At 42.6% G+C, this 15,779-nt stretch overlaps 1 protein-coding gene across 11 annotated transcripts in view; it reads right to left on the reverse strand.

Annotated features, from left to right (window-relative positions):
- Nucleotides 1-278: 278 nt before the first annotated feature.
- The window catches only part of mrtfab (myocardin related transcription factor Ab), a 29,807-nt gene continuing 14,306 nt past the window's right edge, over nucleotides 279-15,779 (reverse strand). For 9 of the 11 annotated variants that reach the window (XM_018738689.2, XM_018738690.2, XM_018738688.2 and 6 more), the window contains 15 exons: nucleotides 9,720-9,775; nucleotides 9,528-9,603; nucleotides 9,001-9,162; nucleotides 6,684-6,844; nucleotides 6,276-6,398; nucleotides 5,701-5,957; nucleotides 5,227-5,395; nucleotides 4,697-5,110; nucleotides 3,507-4,361; nucleotides 2,696-2,902; nucleotides 2,352-2,462; nucleotides 1,898-2,041; nucleotides 1,670-1,762; nucleotides 1,375-1,432; nucleotides 279-1,212 (listed from right to left, as the gene is read on the reverse strand). In XM_018738689.2, coding sequence (XP_018594205.1) covers nucleotides 659-1,212; nucleotides 1,375-1,432; nucleotides 1,670-1,762; nucleotides 1,898-2,041; nucleotides 2,352-2,462; nucleotides 2,696-2,902; nucleotides 3,507-4,361; nucleotides 4,697-5,110; nucleotides 5,227-5,395; nucleotides 5,701-5,957; nucleotides 6,276-6,398; nucleotides 6,684-6,844; nucleotides 9,001-9,162; nucleotides 9,528-9,603; nucleotides 9,720-9,775 — 3,440 coding nt within the window. In that variant the 3' untranslated portion in view covers nucleotides 279-658. The remainder of the gene's footprint in view (nucleotides 1,213-1,374; nucleotides 1,433-1,669; nucleotides 1,763-1,897; nucleotides 2,042-2,351; nucleotides 2,463-2,695; nucleotides 2,903-3,506; nucleotides 4,362-4,696; nucleotides 5,111-5,226; nucleotides 5,396-5,700; nucleotides 5,958-6,275; nucleotides 6,399-6,683; nucleotides 6,845-9,000; nucleotides 9,163-9,527; nucleotides 9,604-9,719; nucleotides 9,776-15,779) is intronic. The other 2 variants (XM_018738691.2, XM_018738695.2) reach the window with 2 other exon arrangements.

Below are 15,779 nucleotides of genomic sequence, written 5' to 3' on the forward strand. Positions count from 1 at the left end.
TTGACTGGGAGTGTGAGTGTGGGCATGGAGCTAGGAGCACACAAACGCAGGCTCAGATGCTGAACGCATGGGTGAGTGGGCACTTATACATCCTGCTCTCTCCACCTGGAACCTGAGATTTCCAGAAATAAAACGCAAGAATGTGTTGGTTCTGACCCATAACCCCCTTGCAAACCTGTCATCCTTATCCAGGTCCACCAATGACCTGAATGACACATTAAACATTACACATTCTTCTTTACACACATCTCATTTTGTCCATTCACTGACCATATTAAAACATGGTACGATAAAGAGATTGTTTAAAAAAGCTAATTGTTGTTGACACGGTACTGATACAGTACAGCACAAAATAGTGAAGTATAAGATCAAGGGAAGGCTCAAATTCAGTGTTGTACACAGAGGGAGACAGCAGGGTGCAGTAACATGCAGCAGCCCTCTGCAGAGCTGTGCAAAGTGGATATTTCCAGATTCAGTCGGATGTGTGTTAAAACAGGAAATGAATTTCTGTGTGTGTATATATACTGTATGTGTGTATATATATATGTGTATGTATGTATATGAGGGTAAGCAGAGGTCACAGGGAGGGTGTGTTGCTGAGAGAGAAGGACAAGCTGTGTGCTATATTGTGACTGCCTGCACTTTTTGTCAGCAGGAGCTACAAGCAGGAGTCCCAGTGGAGGTGAAGGTCTGACCCATCCAAGAAGTCTGTTGAGAAGACACTGGTGGTGGTATGGGAGCTCCCCGTAGGCATGGCTGGTAGCCCACTACCCCCATTTCCCATGGTGATGTCTAGCCATTCCATGCCATCCAAGGCTGGGTCTCCAAAATCCAGCACAGGTGGTTGGGAGGTGAACGTGAGCTCACATGTGTCCATGGGAGAGGGAGGGTGGTCCAGAATGCTGGAAGTGCTCAGCATTTGACTGTGAAGGTCATCTATCAGAGTCACCGGTGCACCCGGCTCAACCCCCAGCAACGGTTTCCCCGTGGTGCTCTCTAGGAAGTCTTCCAGGCGGCCGCTGCCTGTGCTGGAAACTTCCTGTTCCGCAGAGTCAGGCAGCTGAGAATCAGATCCCGAGGGCTGCTGGGAAGGCACAGGCTCTGGAGCTGCGGGTGGCGAGAAATGGAGTGGAGAGTCGCTTGGAGAAGGGAGTGGAGTGTTGGGCCGGAGGCCAGAGGCTTCAGGATCTGCTTTAAAGTTGGCTGAGATTTCTGTGAAAGCAAAATAAGAGTGATCATAAGCATTTATTACAGAGCATACAGCTGACATGACGTTAATCAGATACTTTATTAAACTGATAACTGATGTGAAGGATTTTCTAAAGAGAAAAGTGGACAAATTACAACAAGTTCCCAAATTCCATTTGGTCTTACCTCCACTCTGGATTAGGATGTCAAACAGATCATCCATATGTTGATTGGACCCATTATCCTTTAGGAAATAAAAGCAAAATTACAATTTAACCAAAATATCCTGACTGAGAAGAGCTGCAATCCATTTAAATTAAGGCAACATTATTTTTGCATCTCAGAAAATAGTAAGGGTGACGTGGCAGTATGCAGGGGAAGAACGCACAAGTTCCACAGCACAGAAAGCAGATTCAAAGAGAGACAGGGTAAGAAGCTGAAACAAACAGCTGGAGAGCGAAGAATACACTCATTACCGTACCTTGTCTTGCTGAAGGGTTGGAGGGACTTCTTTGGTGACTGGAGATGGGGCTTTAAATAAAGTGTGCTGGTCAAGACCGAGACACGCTGCCGACTGAGAGAGCAAGATGAGTAGGAGAAGGCAAGAAAAATGGAAAAATGTCACAGATTTTGCATTGACGCAGTGGGACATCATACAATGCGAACACGACGCCTCTTATAGCTCATCAAAATTCACACTCTTAGTTACCGAGTGGGTGGGGGATGAAGAGCCAGAGTTTTCAGAGGTGGAGGGCTCATCGCTGGCAAAGAAAGGCTCAAGGTTGGGTGGGGCAGAGAGAGATTTGCTTGCCTCTAAATGGCTGGTAGATACCTGCAGCTTTGCTTTTTGTTCCTGGGAGTCAGGAGCAGAGAGACAACAAATTAATTCATATGAGACGCTACTGAAAGAGTTTCAAACACTGATCCTCGATAGTTGCAGTGTGTGTTGGTTTCTGCTTTCCCTCAGCTTAACTAAAGTAATTGTTTGGACAGTGATTTATCTTGCCTGGTGTTTCCAGTATAAATCAAGCAATAATTAAAATACATCGTCTACAATGAAGTGCTGGATTACAATCCTCCGGGATCCAGGCTGGAAATCTTCACGTTTGTGGAGTGATTTGGGTTATAAACATTCTTCATGTTTCACTGCACAACCTCAGTACCTTCTTCGGTAGTGTGCTGCCTTGGGGTAAACGTGGCATGGACTGTGGATCGCTGCTGGCCTGCTGAGGAGGCGAACGGCTAAGGGCCTTTGAAGGGGTAGACTGTGCTCTCTAAAAAAAAAAATATCAAGACAGAAAATCAGGACTGCACTTTCACTGGTCAGATGCAGTGTTTCACTGAAACAATTACTCTGGGTGCATCAGCATTTTCCCTGGTAAAATTGCAAGGTACCCCTTACTGATAGACTACCTTAACCAACACAACTACAGGTCTTAATGGCAGTCACACCAAAAAAAAAAGGTACATGCCAAGCAAAAGAAATTATACTCCAGCCTTAGAATACCTGCAGCTTTACATTCCTGGTTGCTCTCCCCTGCGGTGTCGCACTGTCCTGCACCTCTTCACTGTGGCTGCTAAGCGCCACTAGGAAGTGATTGCCATTGCTGTCGGTCAGCAGTGCTGGTGTGGGTTGGGCCTTGAGAAGGTCCAATGAAAATGAGGAAGCGGGGGCCGAGGTACTCTGCTGCTGAGTGATAAACACAGGGGACACCTGGCAGAGGAGAGATGAACCATTACTCTTCTGCACTGACAATATTAAGACTTAACTTTGACTTGGTTAATTTCATTCTTGTCAAACAGGCTTCCCTACAGGGAACTTAATAGAGAACACCACAAAATAGCACAGCGAGATGCTTAAAAATTAGTCTTAAGTTATGACAATGGTAAGCATTTTGAAGGAAATGTAAAAAAAAAAAAAAGTTGGAATGGAGGGAGAAAGAAAATGCAAGTTCTTCTCAGTTTATAGAACTGAGAGGTGGTTGTCCAGCTTGCCAGAAGGTGTCAAGTGCTTCATAATCAGACAGTACCACTAGCAAAGGCTTGTGGGTATATTAGCATATATCTGCTCAGGTTTAAGTGAAAGTACTTCCATTCTCATCCTCAACCTCACCTCAAACACATTACCGCTGTGTCTACCATGTTCTTTTTTGCACTTGATTCTATAAGAGAATATTGGAAACCCTAGCTGGCTGCTGTATTCTAGGGCCAGGTTTGAGGACTCAAGCAGACCCTTGGAAAAGCAGGAGCTGACCTGTACGGACCTTCACTGATCTTCACTGCACCAGGTTAACGAGAATCTGTGGCAGCTGTAGTACCTGTTGCTGTTGCTTCTGCTGGGGCTGAACTTCTTGTTTCTGCTGCTGTCTCTGGGATTTCTTCTTCTTCTTCTGTGGCGGCTGCTGCTGCTGCTGTGCTGAGCCCTTCTGGCAATTGTGTTGCAAAAGCATCCCCTGCAATTGCTGCAACTGTACTGGCTGTTCCTGTAACAGCTGTATCCCAGACTTTTGCTGCTGCTGCTGTCTTAGATGCTCCAGCTGATGATGTGAAAGTTCCATTTGTTGCTGTGTTGGCGGCGGCTGATGCTGCGGCAGCTCTACTGTCCGCTGCGTTTGTGATACCTGATGTAGTGGCAGTTCCATGGGCAGTTCCACTGGCTGCTGTGTCTGTGATAACTGAACCTGTGGCATTTCTACTGGCTGTTGCGCTTGCAGCAGATCCACTGAATGCTCAAAATGGATCAGTTCTGGCACCATCTCCTCAGGCTCCTCTTCAGTCTCCTCTTTGATGATCACCTTGATGGCTTCTTTCTCAGCAAGGTCAGGAGAAATGGGGCAGTAAGAGCAGCAGGAGGATTCACCAGCACTTTCCAAAGGCTCCTCTTTGACCTTCACAGAGAGCACCTCTGGGACATCTAGCCCTTCCCGTTTGCCTTGCTCCAACTGGGAGCGGAGTGTTTCCACAAGTCTCTGCTTCTGCCGCAGCATGCGCATCAGCTCCTCAATCTGCTTGTCTTTCTCCTGCAACATTTGATCTTTGTCTAAGGTATCTGTGGACTGCAAGGCACGCTGGGAAAAACGGCACGATGGAGTCAATCCAGTGGTCTCCTCTTTGACGACAGAGTGCTGCTGTGGGGAAGGATAGAGGCTTAGTTGTGTGAGAGAGGAGCTGACCTGTATTTGACAAATAGGAAAAAACAAAACAGGAAGTTTGGTAGAAGATTGAAGACAGCAACATATCAGAATTCAGAAACCTTCTCCTCCTAGTATCGGTTCTACTTTATCCACGCTGCGAGTTCTGTGAAACCGTATCAGTATGAAAGGGCATTAAAACAGTTAATGACTCTGCCACTGTGCCTTTAAATAAGGCAGTTTAAATAAAAAAAATAGAGTGATTTATAGGTAAAGTTACAATAGAGTTTTGCTACTTTGGGTAACAATATAGACAAAACAAACACAGTCTGCACTGCTAATTATAGTAAAAATGTAATATAGATCAAAGAACTTACCGCCTCTCCAAACAAATCTCCATTGCAACTTGCTTCATCTGCACTCATTCCAGCAAATGAACGCTCCGATGGGGTGGGGGAGATGGGTGGGGAGGAGCCTGTGCTGCTGAACTGCACGACAGCAGATGGTGCTGCGGTCTGTGCACCGCCTCCCCCAACTGTGGCCACAAATGGGAAGGCGGCCACCACCACACCCCCTTCTCCAGGTTTGTGCAGGAGGGTCGTTCCTCCCAAAACATGAGGGGGGCCAACAGGCTGGGCTAACTGCAGTGGTGGACTGCTTTTGGGTGTAGCCCCAGCAGTTACTGCCCCTGCATTTTGCTCCTGAAAGTTCCTCAGTCTCTCGAGAAGGTCATTCTTTGTACCTGACACAGGCAGGCCCCGAATTTTGAGCTCATGTTTCAACTCCGCCACCTAGAGAGCATAATTGAGCAATATTACCTCAGTCAGGGTATACCACCTAAAATGATTTCTAACCACAAACATGCTGTTGCTGATTTTTATACTTGCTTTTCATTGCCATGGCTCACCTTGAAGTCATCCAGATTAGAGGGCAGGGGTCCTAGTATGGGTAATGGCACAGGAGGATGAATCTGGCGGTTTGGCCCATTCTGACTGGAGGCTGCTAAAGTTGAAGTGGATCCACCTCTAGATGGTGAGGGGCCTGTGGTCGAGGATGACTGTTGATCTGCCGGAGGCCTGGACAGACAGCAATAAACAACCAATGGTAATTAACCATACGCTGACAAATATATGAACACACACACGTACTTTGGCTATTAAGGCAGAATGGTTTGGTAGTTAGCGACACACAATTACACACACACACACACACACACACACACAATCTATTCTTAACCACTCAATCACTCATCTGGACAGAGTATGCAAAAAGGGTGTGGTTATTTAAAAGCACACACGAACATACTCTCACACTCACTTTGGCACAGGCAGGATGCTGTGGTATGTTACGCAGAAGCAAGTGCATCCACACACACACTCACTTGGGTGGTGCAGGCAGAATGGTGTGATAGTTGTAGTGTTGCTGCTGCTGGTTGATGATCTGGAGCTGCAGAAAAAGCTGCTGCTGGTGCAGGATTTTGGCATAGCTGGAGTCCAGCTGTGGGGGTGGCTCACGCTCGGTCTTCTGGTCAGGGGGGATGTACTGGTGGTACTTGAGCTTCTTCACTTTGGGCTTGCTGTCCTTGGGCTTCTTGGAGCGCTGCGTGGACCGGTCTGAGCTGATCTTGGACTGAGACAACTGGACAAGGTAAAGAGGGACACATTCAGAGATGTCACAGAGCTTAAGGCAAATGGTGGCTTTGCCTTGCATTCTGTTCTGCAATTGCCACGTGCAGGCATTGTGACACGAAGGAAGGTGGAGAAATATACAGCCATACAAATGAACAACCTAAGATTATAACGCAAGTTACTTTAATAACGTACTTAGCAGCTGAATCAACCTGTTCAGAAGGAGCTGAGTATCCATTCCAAATGAAGTAGAAAAGGGAAGCTGGCACTTCAGTGTAAGCATGTCAAAAGGAAACAATGCTGTGGGGTTTTGACAGGTGAGGCAAACCTTGAGGAGCGAAGGTGTTGTCTTGGTGACTGCCACAGCTGCTGTCCCGTTTGTCAATTTCTGTGGCACGGAGGGTACTGGTGCGAGGGGAAGGGGCGGTGGAGGAGGGGCCTGACAGAGAAACTGAAGATAAGTTGTTTTTTTAGTACAACAGAGCAGAAATGGCTACGTGGGCTGACAGTGTGAAAATAAGCATCGGAGAGAGTGGAAAGTTAACACTTTAGCCCCGATGTCAATAGACACCTGGGCAGATAACACAGTCTGAACAACAAATACGGTAAGAGAGACAGTAGAGCTGAGCGTGTTCATGCTCGTGCGCATAAAGCACAGGGTAATTGCCCATATGATCACACAGGATATGTAGTGCTGGATTTCCTCGATGCAACCGACACAGAGAGCAGGGCGCACCTGTGTTGGGGAAGGGTCGCTGCTTTTGCCTAGCGTGTCCGGTGGCGAGGGCACGGGGGCAGAGCCAAGGGGTGAGTCCTGATTAGTTGGCTGGTCTGGGGAGAGGGCATCACTGCTGTCCTCATCAAACGAAGAGTTCTCCCCAGTGCCCTTTGGCAACTCTGGCAAAGGAAGACAATAAGGATATCACACTGCCAATACAGGAGCTATAAACAGTACAGATTTTCTCACATTTGTAACCATTAATTATACACGGCCTGCTCACCTTACAAACACAATCGGGACCAGAAGTCTCTTTGTAACCTGACTGTTTGTAAATTCAGTCATCTTTACCACTAAGTCTCAATCAACAAAAGCTACACAATACTGATGCCCCTCAGTTTTTTCTCCCCCCTGCGAGTCAGATTCAGAAAAAGGGGGGGGGGGGGGGATTCAGACAAAGCTATGATTACTTTCTTTTTTTAAAAAAAATCCATACGGGGGGTAATGTTTACAAGAGAAATTCAGGCTAAGTACCTCACTATGGGTGTTAGGCAGGATTCAAACAAGGGTCCCTTGCATGCAAGGTGGCAACTCCAAACACTGCCCGTTCTTACTTTATTAGAAATGAAATATCACACGTGAAATTACTAACTATTACACATTAACTAAGACACACCCACAATCCTGTTCTGTTTCAGTGCAATTTGCTGCCAACTAATATATGGAGGCATAAACACAGGTTTCGCTCTAGAGAAGACAGACGTGTGTATGCGCCTTAGTCAGGCTGCTTCTATGTCTGGTGAACGTCCTTTATCAGTAACAAGATGACGAATACTGCATTTATCGGATAAATCAGTCAAAAAAATTTCTACAAATTAAAAATAAAAAGCCTTACAGTGTATTTTTTATGTGCTGTAGTTAGATGACACTTTTACAGACTCTAACCCTTCAAACAATCAATACATGTCAAGCTTTTGTTCACTGCGTACATAAAGTTGAAAGCGGCAAGAAGCTGGCAAAAACTGGACACATTTATGCGATGAAATGGTCAACTGTTGGGACTGATTAGGAGGTTGGGTCAACTTATTTTCAGTCATTTTTGGTTTTAATTTTAACATTATTTGATGTGATTAAACTAATGAAACAAGGCTTACAGAGAATTTATTATTTATCCACTTTTTTTTTTTTTTTAAAGCAAAACCTAACAAGCATACAAGTCGTAAGATTCAGTAAAATAAGATTCTGTAAAAAGATGACATACAGCTACAATAATAAGCTTTTGCTAATCATGGCTCAGTGGTTAAAGGGGGTTACGAGCAGACATTCAGTCTCAATTGTGCTTTTAGATTAAGTAACCAGTATACTTAATTAGAAAGATGCTGGTATGAACAGTCATGTGATCACCAAAAAGTATACCCACAGAATGCGGCAGCCCACAGGACAGAAGCAAAAAGCATTTTGGACACGTGATGATACAATTATATATTATACAGTGATGTTTGCTGAGCTTTTTTCTTTTTTTAAAGATTCCCCCCCCCCCCCAACCCTGCAAGACCCCGTTTGCAGAGCCTGTTTCAGGTGCTTGACATGGGTTGGGTATGTGGATTTCATTAATGTGGACCGGCACACTTGGTTGGCTCTGCCCTCACACAGCAGAAGGATGTTTAAGAGTAGGCCATCTTGAAGAGTTACAGTACACGCAAGCATAGAGAGACAAGTGCATTCCGAGACTCTTCTGTTAATGCCCATGAGCGACTGTTTGAGGTCAAGCCCTCCTTTCCTGACTGAAATTATCTTGCACGTCAATCTGAAGCGAGTATGCAGCTTTCCCTGTTGCTTTAAATTAAACTGGATATGTATAGCACAACGCTGCTAAGGATTTTACAGAGAGGGAAATCAAATCTGATATTATAACTAGAGGCAAATCTCCATATTGTCATCTTACATGATTCAATGCATTTATGAAGGGGAAAAAAGCACTGGTGATTTTACCTTTACCTTTTTATAATTACATTAATTAATTTAAATGATGCATTTCCCCAAAGATACTTACATTGTTAAAGTACTTATCATTAGTTACCCATTTATACAGCTGGGTAAATTTTTTTTTTTTTTTTTTTTATTATAACTGGAGCAAGTTAGGTTAAGTGCCTTGCTCAAGGGTCCTCTAGCTGGAGGTGGAATTTGAACCTGCGACTTTTGGGTACAAAGGCATCGGTTCTAGCCACTAAGCTACCAGCAATTTTCTTTTTAAGCAGAAGTGAAAGACGGTCTGTGGCTACAGCAGTATAGATGTCGAGGCAATGTGACCATGACAGTGACCATGACAGCGTACCCAGCAGTGCCTGCTTTAGGCTGCTGTGTATGGGCAGGATGTTCTTGTGGATAAGCTCCATGGGCCCAGGCCGCTGGGAAATCTTGTCATTGAGGTCATCGGCCAGGCGTGCTCTCTTCAACTGCAGCTGCCGGGCCTGTAGAGCTGGTTCAGCTGATGTCTCTGTGGATGGAACAGATGCCGGAAAAGGTCCAGCATTTAGCACAGAGCCACATCACCAGGAGAACTATAGACTCTCTTATACGTAAACACTGACACTTTGTGAGTGTTACACTTATACTTTTGGGGACCTTGCTGAATTGTACAGCTCTCTTAGAAATTAAACTGGTAAACCTTTGTAGCTACATTTCATGCTGTCATTACTGGCACAACATACCTACTTGCTGGTTAAAGTGGAGGTACAAAAAATGTAGCAAAAATAAAGTGGTAATCAACAGTAAAACTGTGCTGGTATTCCCATTGCTAAGATTTGTTGTCTGTACCTTTCAAAGAATACCTGTTTTCTTCTTATGGCTACCATAACTCACCCTCCAGAATGTGCATCCTCACCAACTCTGACCTCTCTGGTCGATTCCTGATCTTCCTCTTCAAATAGTCTTCAGTCTAGAGCATGTTATGGAAAGAGAGAGATTGCAGGAGTAGTATGTTTTTGAATACCTGCAGGAGGCACAGGTTTAACTGGAGGAAAATTTAGAGACGTAAAAGCAGCAAAAACCTACCCGTGCTCGTTCCAGACTTTTCCTCTGTTCATGAAAGGCAGCTGGAGTTTTCAGAGCTGCAGGGAAAAAGAGAACATCAGCAGATAGTTAAGAAAGACGGGAAAATGAGAAACAAGTTGCCAAACGGCAGTGGCACAAGTGTTGGTAATCAGCTCCTTCCATTTCACAGGGAGCAAGAGGGTTAAAATGACCAACTGCAACAACACATTGTGAAATGGGAGCAAGGGACTCAATGCAAGTTAAATAAATATAAAAATTAAATTAAGTGCAACAGTATGAGCTGCATCATAGGCCAGTGCCTTAAAATAGTCACTGAGGTTGATTTGTAACGGTGGGCTGGAAATCTTGGCAAGATCTTGTAATGCCGATAAACACAAATTCATTGAGACCTAAACACTGTCTAAAGCACTGACTGTCTACGCTGTAGTACACTAGCACTGGGTCTTTTTCCTAATACCCAAAGACCTGTAACACGGTGAGAACTTAGACTACCTGACCGAATCTGCTTTTGTTTAATTTTTCTGACTTGGCTGCTCTTTTGGGGTCAACACTTCCAAACACGTCAATCACCTCTGGCCTTCCTCCAGTGTCCAGCTGTGGAAAGTGGTGAGACGTTTTAGCAGCTGTCACTTAAGGGCAGGTGTCTAATGTTTTCCCAAAAGGTCAGAACACCCCGAATGCTTTAGGACTTCTTTGGCAAACATGCATACCTACCAAGAATGCATCTTCAAGGAGCAGGATCTTTGAGTAACACATCTGCTACCCAGTAGTTTTTACTGGTGTTTTTGAATGGTATTCTAGGTGTGAAGATTACTGAGGTTATAGATATGGAGAGGAAAGGGGAGTTCCACCTTCATGTGATTCTACACAGTCCATCTGTGGTCATGGACTTCAACATTAACATCATCATCCTCAATACAGTAAAAATAAATATACACTGGCTCCTCACCCTATGAACACAGCAAAAGCCTGTATGTAAACTACAAAATCACATTTTACACTGTGTCACGATAAAGTCCTAATATGGATGTCCCTCCATTTATTCATTGATTAGGTTCTATAAAATCCTCAAACAAAGCATAAATTAAAAAAATATCAATGGCGCTTATTTAATTCAGTGTCACAGCAGTTCAGAGTCTATCCGCAAGGGTAAGGCATGAAAAAGTCCAACCTGGACAGGACACCAGTCCATCACAGGTATATTGCAGGGTGTACTCATTATTTATTAACTTCTCTACAATCAAAACTCACCTTAAATTTCTGAAAAATAAAAAATGTTATTTACACAATCAACTACTTAATCTCAATTGCTAACCAATTTATGAGAAAAGCATGTCCAATGTTTGTCAGTTTCTGATCCCTTTCTACTTTATCTACAGAACCAAAAAAAACTTAGACAAACTTCAATTTATTCAGACTAGATTCTGTAAAAAGATTACATACAGCTACAATAATTCAAAGTAACTGATTTCACTATTTTATATTAACTTGAAACAAGATTAAAAGTATAACATTGAAAATAAGTAAAAAAATATTAATACAACAATAAAATAAAAAGTAGATAACTCATTTAAAAATTAATTAAATCTATTCAGTCCGGTTGACTGATTTATCACATAAGTGTCTCAGAATCTGGTCCTTTTCAACTGTACAGACTACATAATCAATAAAAGCTTAATGCAGACATCCCACAATTTATTTATGGATTAAGTTTAGAAAAAATTTGGCTCTATCTATAATAAATAAAAATACTTAGCAAAACTTCACATTTTAAATTTCCATTCATGTTAAAACTAATTTCACAAATGAAAATAAAAATGCCCACAACTCCTTTCGAATAACAATTCAGCCCACAAACATGTGCATCAGTCCTAATTTTGTTATTATCCAACAGTCAAAAGCACCAGAAATGAGTTTTACAACTTCCATGTTCCTATGCAGTCCAAGTGTGTTTTATTTCCAACTAACAGCTTGGTGCGTAAATACAGGCCACAAAAAAAAAAACCCTGATATTTTAAAACACAGACAGGTGCAATTACAAAATATGAAATGAAAAATGTAGTTGGAAAATGTGTCATTTTAAAAATTCATGATTCAAATGCTTGTAACCCGACAAGCAAGCGTAATAATTTTTACCCAGATGATAGTTTAATCTAAAGCGACATGTGTCAATAACCATATTCTGGTAACCTCACTTTAAGCCAATTAATGCCATTGCATCACCAAATAAGTGCTGCATATTTACACATTTATAAACATTTAGGCTACAATGGAGCACAACCACCCCAATCTGTCAAGATCTGAAAATCACCTTACTGTGACTGAACTACTCCATGTGCTCATATCTCAACTCAAAAGTTCAACCACTGCCTCTGTGAGCAAGATAAAAACCATGAGAGGTGAATTACGTTTTTTTTGCAGAAGTGCAAAACAGACCATTATCTATGCGTTCACATCACTGTGCCAGAGCACACTTTCTCTCTCTTCTGTTTCACATCCTTTCTTTCAGTTGTCTCCTGGGCTTGCAAGTGTTTCTGCTGGACTTTTTTGTAAGGATTCATCAGCAGTTATGTAACATTTCCGGGCAGAAAAAAGACAGCCTAGACGGATACAGCACCTACTGCAGTTGTAATTTTACTCATCTCTTTGCACTTAAGTGCTCGTGTCCTTTCTTCAGCTTTCTGAAATGTTCTCATTTTTGCAAGCTGGTCCCTCATCTTGTCTCCCATGAATGCTGTTTATCTGCTGTGTTCCAAAAGTTAAGGTCATATAATCCAGCGAGAAAGGGGCAATAAGGGCGGTCTACGACTAACTTCTGGATCTGAGTTTGAGATGTTTCTCTGACTAACTGCTGAAGGTGGAGGTAACGGAATTGGATCTCATCAGAATCTGTGCAAAAGCAATAGTACTGGTACAGAGCCACTGTACCCAGTACAGGCATGCAGGAATAAGCCAACAAATATTAAGAGTGCACCACACTGTGTTAGGCCTGTTTCACTAGAAGGAATACATCTCAAACTTGTTATAAATAGCTTTCACAGTACAATATCATAAGGCAGTTTATTATTAGCAACCTTGTAACTGTTACCCTGCAGCCAGCTGGGTCTACTTACAGTTTACACTTAAAAGAAAAAAAACTCTGATGTCAGTTCAGTATACAGCCCTGCATATAATACAATGAGAAACTAAGAATTGTAAGGCCCCTGGACTCATAACAGGGGAATGCAAAAGTGAACTTTATCAATGCTGTTGTCTGAAGGCAATTGCAGCCGTACGCCGCTTAACGATGTTTTGGGCAACGACTGACTGTATATATGATGGTGGTCCCATAAGATTATAATGGCGCTGAAAAATTATCGACTGAGAACATCGTAGCCATCGAAACGTATTGTGTTACTCGCGTGTTTGTGGTGGTGCTGCTGTTAACAAATCTTCTGCGCTGCCAGTCATTTAAAAGTATAGCAAATACAATTATGCACAGTATATAATACTTGATAATGATAATAAACACCTATGTTACTGGTTTATGTATTTACTAGGTTTGCAGCCTAGGAACAACAGGCTATACCATATAGCCTAGGTGTATAGTAGGCTATACCATTTAGGTTTGTATAAAAGATGTTCGAACAACTACAAAATCGCCTAACGACGCATTTCTCAGAACGTATCCCCATCGTTAAGCGACGCATGTCTGTACACAATTAAAGTACAATTGCACATTTCCGTACTTATATACATGCAGAATGCAATTATGTGTTTCCAAATTAATCTAGCAGCATCTAAAAACATTTTCTTCTGAATAAAACATCTACCATCTGTACTGATCATTTTTGGAAGCTGTGTAGAAGATGGTAAATTAGTGAAATCAGTGGCAGTAGTAGGCAAACATCAACTTCTTAATTATTGATCATCATACAGTCAAATACATACTACTAACCAAGAAAGGTCAAATTTAACTGTACAAGTACAAATAGGCCTGGGAACAGACTTGTTTATTCTGACCTGATGGAGCAACACAAAAACAACCTAAACTAAGCATGTTCACACAAGAAAGCCAACCCTTCAGAACTAGCAGCCAAACAAGGACCTCTCAAAACCCCCATTTTGTGAGTGGGGGCATGCAACCTCTTACCAGCCCCGAAAGGTCACTGCCTCTGAATTTGCAGCAGGGAGGAGTCACAGCGGCCCACAATGTCCACAGTAAGGCCTCCTCGTTCAGGGCCACTCTGCACTCAGAGGGAAATAGGAACTGGACACTGAATGGAGAAGTCAAACAGCTTAACAACAACGACAACAACAACAACAACAACAATTCAACCTGGTAGGTGGACACTGAATGGAGAAGTCAAACAGCTTAACAACAACGACAACAACAACAACAACAATTCAACCTGGTAGGTAGAACCTGTCAGCCACTGACCTATTCTCAAGACACAGAACCTGGTCTAGACAAACCCCGTCAGCCTCGAGCAAGTTGATATCCAACACCGATTGTCCAGGGGGTCTTAGGAGCTTTGTCACAACTTAAAAAACAACAGTTGCTATAATCAAAAGAACTGCGTGGCACCTTCTGCTTCAACCATATTGCGAGAGCATATCAAAACACCTCTAATCTCCACAACTGAAAGCACCAAAGAAATACAATTTTTTTTTCCCCCACAAAAACATTAAAAGCAAATTAGCCACAACATTCTGATACCACTTCAAGACCAGCTTGCAGCAACATGGATAGAATGGAAACCTTCCATTCAGCACAAGCATATGCAAACCCAACTCAATTCTATGTTCAAGCAACCTGTTTTTTTTCCGTAACCTTAATACTAATTTTAATAGTAACAGGAGGAGGTTCGGAGTCTGACAAAGCAAAAGCTGAATTTTATAAATACAGTATGCTTAAGTGCTCCATGACAAACATGAATCATTTTACTTGTGCCAATTATCTTTAATGGCGGATTTAATCATTTGTTCAGTCACCTCACACATCACTAAGCTTCTGAACAAGAACTGAATAGACCCCAATTGTAAATGATCTAATGCCAGTTAGAGTTCAAACAAAAGCAGTAACTGGGCTGTAGACATGAACCAACCCTAAGATCATCATTTATAGTGCAAATAGTCCCGTTACAGGCTAGTCTATGATTTTGGTTAGTGTATTAAAATGAATACCTCAGGTGACACTCAAGATTTTCTGCCATTAAGAGCAGTTTGTGTGTATAATGCTTTAAAAAATGACATGAAGAAAACTGGACTGGAGCCTTCAAAATTAATCAGCTACCTTTAAAAAGATCAAGGTATTTGAAGACTAACTAGCTCTCAACGGAATAGATGCAGATTGAAAAGATGGAGTACAATTTCCTCCATTTCTCCTTTCAGTCCTTTTCCTATGAAGACATGGGTGTCCAACTTCAAGGCACATAATGCAAACTGCTCCAGGGTGGCAACAGTTCGTCGAACCAGAAGAACCTCCACAGCATGGACCCTTACCAGGCCACACACTGGGAAAACTTTCTAACACAAACTGGTTCTGAATGCAGCACATGAAGCCATCTAACTTCCTGTAAAGGTTCACATGGTTTAAAATGCAACGGGTTTTGACGGTTCGGCCGGACGTTTCATTTTCATCTGCTGAGAAGCAAAAGCAGCAAGAAAGCCAGACCCGGGAAACTCCTATCCTTGAACTTAGAACCATCTTTACAGCTAGCTGCTCGGTAAAATCAGGCAAACCAGAAGAGCTTATGTCAAGTCTTTGTGATTAATGTTTAAGAATGAGAAATCATAATATTGCAAAAATAATGGCAGGGCTGCATCCTTTCAAATTTCATCTAAAGTTGCAATAATTACCAGCTCCACTTCCCCCTCAGAACTAATAAACTAGCACCAAGAGCACTGATATACTTATACACTTGTAAAGCGTAACAATGGGTTCTTGTCTAAGTCAAGCAAAGTAATACGCTAAACATAGCTGCAAAGTTAGTGACCAACTTCAGCTGTTGACGAGGTCAATTATGATAGGCTGCTGTGAAATTGGTTTTTAAAAATTAAAAAAAAAAACCCTCCATG

The sequence above is a fragment of the Scleropages formosus genome, chromosome 3, assembly GCF_900964775.1.
Source record: "Scleropages formosus chromosome 3, fSclFor1.1, whole genome shotgun sequence".
In the NCBI taxonomy this organism is placed as follows: domain Eukaryota; kingdom Metazoa; phylum Chordata; class Actinopteri; order Osteoglossiformes; family Osteoglossidae; genus Scleropages; species Scleropages formosus.